This window comes from Hordeum vulgare, chromosome 5H, assembly GCF_904849725.1.
Source record: "Hordeum vulgare subsp. vulgare chromosome 5H, MorexV3_pseudomolecules_assembly, whole genome shotgun sequence".
NCBI classification, from domain to species: domain Eukaryota; kingdom Viridiplantae; phylum Streptophyta; class Magnoliopsida; order Poales; family Poaceae; genus Hordeum; species Hordeum vulgare.
The window spans coordinates 455,669,773-455,678,313 of NC_058522.1; the positions used below are offsets into that span (position 1 = coordinate 455,669,773).

Consider the following 8,541-nt stretch of genomic DNA (forward strand, 5'->3'; position numbering starts at 1 on the left):
ATGCATGTGGCCGACTATTTGGCATGGGCAACATGTCTCATGTGCTCGTTTTACGCAAGGCCTCGCCGTCGGTCATATGCATTAAAGTTATTGTTGCTCGCTCAAGGAAGAAGTGATGCCGATGACAATTTATGAATTGGTTATATGCATTAAAGTCAGTGTTGTTTGCTCGTGAGAAACAATTATGGTAGTTTGATGACAACATCGACAATATTTCTTTCATGAGTGGCATGGGTAATCAGGTGTCGTGTGTGGGCATGTTGTTACGATTTTCGTCCCATTTTGTAATCAACTAGAAAATCCTCTTCAAATAGATTGAGTCCATTAGACTCAAGAAGCAAAAATTCTTTTTAAAATTTTATTATTTTTATCTTAAGAAATTATAATATATTGAAGTCTTTGTCATTTTTTAGAAGTATATAGGAAAAGTGGGAAAACCATACGATTTCCATGTGTGGCCGTATCTTAGACAGGTGTGCTCCAGAAAACCTCGTCGCGGCTCTGGATTCTGGACCACCCACCGAACCGCCCGCCGGCGATAGCAGCCGCCGCCAATGGCCGCCGTCTCGACGGCCCAAACAGTCCCATTCCTCCTCACCTCCACTTTCCAATCCTCTCTCCTCTTCGTGCCCACAGCACGGCGGGCCTCAACCTCGCCGGCCTACGCCGACCGCCCTGCTCTCGCGGTCGCGTCCTGCCCTCGCCCCGGTGGAACCCACAAAACTCAGGCTACCCAGCCCGTTCTCCCTGCCCGCGCGGCCGCTTCATACTCCGCGGCGAGCGCGGCAGAAGGTACTCTCCGTAATCAAATTGGGGCTGCGCTGTTGGCTTGAGCTTTTAATTGTTACAATTGTATGCTTTTGAAGGGGATGAAGGCATGTCTGACCCTGAGCTGAGGCTGGTGCTGGAGCTAGCCACTGACGAGGAGCTTCTGGAGCTGGAGGAGATCCTCTATGGTACCAGGTCCGCTGCTCGAGCTTGCTGATTGTTCCAATGCTGTTTAGCACTGAGATAACTGATTGTTTGGTTTGGATCATATTGAAGGGTTTCACGAGACAGAGTTGAATTCGTTAGTTTCGAGTTTGGTTAACAGCGTGCATATATAATCTGCTGCGATGCACTAAAGACGTTTTGGCAGTTCAAATTCGTCTTATATTTAGGAACAAAGGGTGTAGTTATTCTTCTTCTTATTTTTGCGGGAAAACTTCCGATCTATCATCCTCAATCATGGCAATACAAAGAACACGGGAAATAATGAAAATTACATCCAGATCCGTAGACCACCTAGCGACGACTACAAGCACTGAAGCGAGCTGAAGGCGTGTCGCTGTCATCGCCCCTCCCTTGCCGGAGCCGGGCAAAACTTGTTGCAGTAGACAGTCGGAAAGTCGTCGTGCTAAGGCCCCATAGGACCAGCACTCCAGAACAGCAGCCGCCGCCAATGAAGAGTAGCGTAGATCAGAAGGATCCAATCTGAAGACACACGAACGAAGACGTACGACAACCAAATCCAAACAAATCCACCAAAGAAAGATCCGTCGGAGACACATGTCCACACGCCCACCAATGATGCTAGACGCACCACCGGAACGGTGGCAGAACCTTATTCCATCTTCAGGGAGCCGCCGCCATCTCGCCTTCCTGAGCAGGACACAAATCCTAATAAAACTTAAAGAAACATCTAAAAACAGAGCCCTCCCACCGGTAAAGGCCAGGATCTACCGCGCCCCCATGGCCCTAAAGCCGCCGAAGATGAGGCGGAGCCGGCAGGAGGCAAGAGGAACCATAATTTTTGGAGAGGACGCGGCTGCGTGAGGAGTGATGCCCTTCTGACAATGTAGAGATTTAATGGCAGCTATATGCGTTTTGTATTAGCATGAACCGGAACAAAGGGTGTAGTTGTTTTGGACTTTTTGGCTACCTCTTTTTCTTAAGCTCCATGTAATGCTTTGCTGTACAATTAGTCAAATATATCTAGTTGCTTGTAAATATAGTGCATGATTACAAAGTAGTAATGCTACCTGCATTTAAATTATGGCCAAAGAGGATAAGATCTGTGAATTTATAAAGGATAGAGGGAACTAGATCATAAATATTTCGAAATACTTAACATTTCATCTCCTTTGTTTCTTTTACCATGTACTGATATTTTAAACCATCATGGTTTTTCTCTTGAGTATTCTTTATATTGTGCTGACTGATTCAGTTAGACCTAATCACTTTCCTGTGTTTGCATAATGGGACTCCTACAAAAAGCTGTTGCGCAATATCGACCTGCCATAATATTCCAATGTTTTACACTGAGCATAAGCTTTGGTTCTGTGTCTCCTTATTCTGCAGCTATTTCAGCCCAGTGCTAAAATCAATTGCGAAAAGGCCGAACACCGTTTCTGTTGTTGCTTTGGATGATATCGAGGAGAGAGATCTTTTCATCTCAAAATTGGAGTCGAGGTTCTTGTATCTTGCTGCAGATGCACGCTCAGTTATAAGGTCAGTCAAATAGGCTTTTATCCCCGTATCGTGTAAAAATGTATCCCTGATTAGATTAGTTACCCTGTAGAAGTCGACCTGATGTGGTTCGTCATCTTTTTGAACGTTTTGTACTTGTCAATCATCCTTCATAGGGGCTGGAGGCCATCATACAGGAATGTCTTGCTTCAAGTAAGAAGAGAACTTGGTGTTCAGTGCTCCAGTAAATTATGTAGTGCGGACCTGGAGGCAGAAATATTTCTACACCTCCTGGATGAATATTCGAGGTATATACATATTTTTTGGGAAGTGTAAGGGTAAGTCCTATACTCCCTCTTTGCCATACCAGTGGTCTTGAATACTAAATTGTTTCTGCATTTAGCCGTCAGAAAGGATCATTTTCATTTCCGTGGGATAACCAGAAATCTCCAAAAGAAAACCCTAGCCTTGAAGTAAACAACTGGAAGGTGCTTACTGATGCTGCTTGGAGGATTGGAGCAAAGGGACTAGAAAGTACATTTTTGAAGGTTATTTGCGGTTATTTATTTTCCTTAATTTGTGATCCTTTACTTCTTTGGCTAATTTCAATTTTTCTTTGATATGGAAGGGTGGCAGTGCATTGACGGTGAAAACTATCTATGAATCGGTAGGAAATACAGTTTATTTGTTGGCAGATTGAATTCTGCTACTTCTCAATTCTCACAGCACCGTTGTTTATTAATGTTACTTACCATTATGGTAGTTAGCCAAGAGACTATCTGGAAAGCTGCTGATGGAGACAGCTAATTATGAGATAAAGAAAGAACTTGTTAAGCAGGTATACCTAATTGATTCTTTTGATTCAGTGTTCCTGAACTTTTTTATGTGGTCTTTGCTAGCGCAAATAGGTATAGCTTCATATCTGTTTTGCCTAGTATAAGCTCTTATTCTATTTCCCCATCTGGAAAATGCATTGGCAAAGCCTGACATTTAGACCAACCGTGTTTGCATGTTACAACTGATATTCACTACTGTCTTAATAGAATATCCTCCAGAAGTAATGTCTTTACCATTTCCAGGGTGGACGATTAGCTGCTGTTAACCTTGAATCTAGAGCTGGCTTGCTTGCAGCTAGGCAGGTAATACCATCTTTTTTATCTTCATTCTCTTCCGCGGTGAGCTAGTATGCCCAAAGCCTGCAGTGTGCAGGAGAAAGCTACTTTTGTACATCAATATTTGTATTGTACCCATGTTGTTTTTCGAAAATGGTACATATAGATGTCAAGTTTGAACAATCCTCTTGAATTTATGCAGGGTTTGGCTCGTGCAGCATCTAGATATGTTGGCCTTAGGAGTTTCATGAGTTTACTTGGACCAATGTATGTTTATTCTAATATTTTGAAGTATATTTTCATAAACCTTTCCTGCCTGCTACAGCCTTATTTTCTGGCTGTCAATATCTATCTTACACCATAATTTGATCAAATTAAATCCCCCTTTGCACATGGAGTATTTTGCCTGTAAGTCGGCTACTAACTGTTGTGTGCTTACACTTAACTGTCACACAGAATGTGGGGCACACTCTTGGCTGATATTGTGATCCAAATGCTTGGGACAGATTATGCTAGGATCGTGCAGGCAATCTACGCTCTTGCTCAGGTGAGGTTGACTTTATCTCCTTGATTGGTCTCAGTAGCTGCATTGATTCATATGTCGCCTTTCTTACAGATCCGGCTCACTCGGTCGTGTTACCTAGAACCTCATGAAGAATGATCAGAGCACAATCATTACTGGATAAGCCGAGGTGGGCACTCCAATCTTGTCTACAATTACAGCTCCATAGTGTACATTCTGATCGCGCAGATCATTTCTCTCTGCAGTACTCCATGATAAGCTCTGCAGCTCTCGGTGGTGCATAGATAACAGAGCAATTGGCAGATGGTAGGTAGCAAGGACAGAGAAGAACATCAACAGTTCACCCCTTGGAATTTCAGATGCGAGACTTTGATGTAAACCTTAGGAAAAACAGCATAGTGTCAGGATTGAAACTGTGTATTAGTAGTAGTGCTAGCACTTAACAAATAGCTCACGATAGCCATTTGGGCCACCTACTCTCCGAAGGCGGTAGTTGTGGATGAATATACATCGGCTTCACACTTCCACGGGGTGCCGAAGTTGTAGAACATGCATTCCATTCTGTCCCGGTTAAACAATGTAAAATAACGGCTCCCCTCATCTTAAACTACTGCGCCCTACCTTTCAGTTAGCCAAGGCGTACTTCGTTGGCATTACTTCATGCTTATACCAATACCAGCCATCCATATATCTTCAGAGACATTATATGGCTCCATCGCATTTGCATATGGCACCCTGTGCTCATCATCGATGTTTTTTTTTCCCTCACAACATTCATCGGACTTTTGTTTCCCATTGCAATGTTCATCGGAGCAGTATCTATCTAGTCCTTATTACTGGTTTAGATGCCAGTTTTGCTTAGGGCACAAGATATCTGTAATATTTGTCTCACCATCAGGCAGCAACTGCGTGATTGTGGCAACATGAAGATGGCCGTGCAAAGTTTTCCCAAAGCATTACATGTGAGAGCGCGAGGTGCTGTGTGCAAAGTTTCAATTGGAGACGAGGCATGCTGTGGATGAGCGCCATGTCTAGTGGTCTAGAAGGATGCATGGTCCATTGTTTATAGAGCTGAGGTCTGGTCTCACCAGACCGCGGAAGCTTTCTAAATCCCGGGCACTTACCGCGTGAGATGGAGCCGAAGGAACCGCTGCATGATCGGCACCATAAAGTGCGGCGCGGTCCAGTCCACGCCAACGCCCGTCTTCTCCAGGGGTCGGGCGCGACGACATGGCTGCGAAGATGGTGATCAGCCTGGGGAGCTCGCGGCGGCGGAAGCGCGGCGAGGTGCTGTTCCGGTTCGATTCCTTCTGCCAGCCCGGCTACCCGGCGCAGCTCGCCGGCGCGTTCCGGGACAACGTCAGGACCCTGCTAGGGCTCGCGCACCTGGAGGCCGGCGTCCAGGGGGAGACCAGGTGCTGGTCGTTCCAGCTCGAGCTGCACCGCCACCCGCCGACCGTCGTCAGGCTCTTCGTCGTCGAGGAGGAGGTCGCCGCCTCGCCGCACCGCCAGTGCCACCTCTGCCGTGTCATCGGTACGTACAGGCTTCACATAGCCATTGCACGCACGAACGCACGCGATCAGTCTGTCATGGCCGGGGAGATCGATCATCGGTCGCGTATGTGTGTCTTGCCATGTCGCAGGTTGGGGCCGGCACCTGATATGCAGCAAGAGGTTTCACTTCGTGCTGCCCAAGAGGGAGTCCTCCGTGGAGACCGATGGGCTGTGCTACGGGATCGGCGGCGCCGATAAGGCGTCGAAAGGGACGGCGACCTCCAGGGGCCACCTGCTGCACGGCATCGTGCACCTCAACGGCTACGGCCACCTCGTCGGCCTCCACGGCTTCGAGGGCGGCTCCGACTTCGTCTCCGGCCACCAGATCATGGACCTCTGGGACCGCATATGCTCAGCCTTACACGTAAGGTACGCCTGTATGTGACGTTGCAACCTACGTACTCTACGCTGGTACACATCGATCGCTGACGTATGTATGTATGTATGTATACATATACATTCTGCATGAGCGAGCGATGAGTTCTCACGTGCACTCGCTCAACATATGTTGTGTGTTGCAAGGAGGGTGAGCCTTGTGGACACGGCGAGGAAAGGGCACATGGTGCTGAGGCTGCTGCACGGCGTCGCGTACGGCGACACATGGTTCGGGCGGTGGGGCTACAGGTACGGCCGCCCGAGCTACGGCGTCGCGCTGCAGTCGTACCAGCAGTCCCTCCACGCGCTCCAGTCCATACCGCTCTGCGTGCTCGTGCCGCACCTCTCCTGCTTCAGCCAGGAGCTCCCCTTGGTGGTCACCAAGTACCAGGCCATCAGCGGGCACAAGCTGCTCAACCTCGGCGACCTCCTCCGCTTCATGCTCGAGCTCCGGACCCGCCTGCCGGCGACCTCCGTCACGGCGATGGACTACCGGGGTATCATGTCCGACGCGTCCTGCCGGTGGTCGGCCAAGCGCGTGGACATGGCGGCCCGCGCCGTCGTGGACGCGCTCCGCCGGTCCGAGGCGCCGGCCGCGCGGTGGGTCACGCGGCAGGAGGTGCGCGACGCGGCGCGCACCTACATCGGCGACACGGGCCTCCTCGACTTCGTGCTCAAGTCCCTCGGCAACCACATCGTTGGCAACTACGTGGTGCGGCGCGCCATGAACCCGGTGACCAAGGTGCTCGAGTACTGCCTGGAGGACGTGTCCAGCGTGCTCCCGGCGTCGGTCGGGGCCGGCGCCGGCGTGCCGGCGGGCCACGGAAAGATGAGGGTGCGATTCCATCTCACCAGGGCGCAGCTCATGAGAGACCTTGTGCACCTGTACAGGCACGTGCTCAAGGAGCCGAGCCAGGCGCTCACCACCGGCGCGTTCGGCGCGATCCCGGTGGCGGTAAGAATGATCTTGGACATCAAACACTTCGTCAAGGACTACCACGAAGGGATGACCGGTACCAACAGTGGCGTAGTCGGGCATGTGTACATCAGCCTTTGCTGCACCTTGATCGTGAGGAACGGGAGCTCGGAGCTCGTTCCGCCTTACGAGACGGTGACCGTGCCGGCGCATGCCACCGTCGGCGAGCTCAAGTGGGAGGTGCAGAGGCTGTTCAGGGACATGTACCTCGGCCTGAGGACCTTCACGGCGGAGTGCGTCGTGGGGATCGGCGCCGGCCTGGACGCCAGCCCGGCGCTCGGGCTGATCGGGGTGGGAAGCACCGTCGTGGTCGAAGGGGTGGTCGGCGAGCAGCAGGAACCGGCCGAGGAGGGCGACCAGAGGAAGAAAGCGGCTGCCGTGTGCGAGGGGGGCGGCGACGTCGGAGAGAGGGTCGTAGACTGCGTATGTGGCGCGGACGACGACGACGGCGAGCGCATGGCGTGCTGCGACATCTGCGAGGCATGGCAGCACACGCGGTGCGCTGGGGTCGCGGACACGGAGGACGTCCCGCACGTCTTCCTCTGCAGCCGGTGCGACAACGACGTGGCTTCGTTCCCGGCCTTGAACTGCTAGACTAGAAGCTGCCGCAGGCATGCTCGGTACGGCATAAACGTTGCTGCAAACAATCGCTGCTATATTAGTCTATCTATACATGTACTGTACTGTATAACCGAAGACTTCAACTGTTTATATTGTCCTTTTTTCTGTTGTCGGGACCAAATTGCAAAATTGAGATGAGTTTTATCGCACCGACTCGTGTAGGCACCGATGGCGATGGAAACACCGGGTTAAGTTGGTAGGCCGCCTCAATTGCTTTCCATTGAACAACATTGGTAGTGAGTCGTCGTATCTCGAACGGATAAGTAAAGATCAAACTCCATCTGGCTGGGTTTATAGGGCCGGAGGCATATATCGTTGGAGGCGTATCTATACACATAATGTTGGTGAAATATTACACATATTTTGTTAGTTAAATTGAGAACTAGGAACACATGCACGCTCTATACACCTTGCATCTACGCTTCTCTTTATATTATACCATGTCCCTAGCAAGTCTCTAGTTGACTAGCCAGTTGATCAAGGATGGTTAAGGTTTTCTGACCATATGCAAGTGTTGTAACTTCATAACTGGATCACATCATTAAGAGAATCATGTGATGGACTAGACCCAAACAATGAACGTAGCATGTGATCGTGTCGTTTTATTGCTATTGTTTTCTGCGTGTCAAGTATTTATTCCTATGACCATGAGATCATATAACTCACCGGCACCGGAAGAATACCTTGTGTGTATCAAACGTCGCAACGTAACTGGATGACTATAAAGGTGCTCTACAGGTATCTCCGAAGGTGTCCGTTGAGTTAGCATGGATCAAGACTGGGATTTGTCACTCCGTTTTACGGAGAGGTATCTCGAGGCCCACTCAGTAATACAACATCACACACAAGCCTTGCAAGCAATGTGACTCAAGTGTGAGTCACGGGATCTTGTATTACGGAACGAGTAAAGAGACTTGCCGGTAACGAGATTG

At 49.7% G+C, this 8,541-nt stretch overlaps 2 protein-coding genes across 2 annotated transcripts; both read left to right on the top strand.

The window, feature by feature from the left end:
- The first annotated feature begins 463 nt into the window (after positions 1-463).
- On the top strand, positions 464-4,714 carry LOC123398499. The gene is made up of 12 exons (XM_045092961.1): positions 464-792; positions 867-963; positions 2,341-2,490; positions 2,625-2,756; positions 2,852-2,996; positions 3,077-3,115; positions 3,212-3,286; positions 3,528-3,587; positions 3,763-3,827; positions 4,017-4,107; positions 4,177-4,252; positions 4,329-4,714. Exons 1-11 carry the CDS (start codon positions 555-557, stop codon positions 4,219-4,221), a joined length of 1,137 nt encoding a protein of 378 aa, XP_044948896.1. The 5' UTR covers positions 464-554; the 3' UTR covers positions 4,222-4,252; positions 4,329-4,714.
- Positions 4,715-5,310: 596 nt separating this feature from the next.
- Positions 5,311-7,758, top strand: LOC123398644 (PHD finger protein PERSISTENT TAPETAL CELL 1). The gene is made up of 3 exons (XM_045093095.1): positions 5,311-5,617; positions 5,727-6,006; positions 6,160-7,758. Exons 1-3 carry the CDS (start codon positions 5,314-5,316, stop codon positions 7,580-7,582), a joined length of 2,007 nt encoding a protein of 668 aa, XP_044949030.1. The 5' UTR covers positions 5,311-5,313; the 3' UTR covers positions 7,583-7,758.
- The last annotated feature ends 783 nt before the right edge of the window (positions 7,759-8,541 follow it).

Bases quoted from the DNA above. Each gene is read 5' to 3' on its own strand.
- LOC123398499 (XM_045092961.1), top strand. From the start codon at position 555: ATGGCCGCCGTCTCGACGGCCCAAACAGTCCCATTCCTCCTCACCTCC. The intron at 2,757-2,851 runs GTATATACATAT...TTCTGCATTTAG, and splicing joins CTCCTGGATGAATATTCGAG to CCGTCAGAAAGGATCATTTT. The intron at 3,287-3,527 runs GTATACCTAATT...TACCATTTCCAG, and splicing joins AGAAAGAACTTGTTAAGCAG to GGTGGACGATTAGCTGCTGT.
- LOC123398644 (XM_045093095.1), top strand. From the start codon at position 5,314: ATGGCTGCGAAGATGGTGATCAGCCTGGGGAGCTCGCGGCGGCGGAAG. The intron at 5,618-5,726 runs GTACGTACAGGC...GCCATGTCGCAG, and splicing joins CCACCTCTGCCGTGTCATCG to GTTGGGGCCGGCACCTGATA. The intron at 6,007-6,159 runs GTACGCCTGTAT...GTGTGTTGCAAG, and splicing joins TGCTCAGCCTTACACGTAAG to GAGGGTGAGCCTTGTGGACA.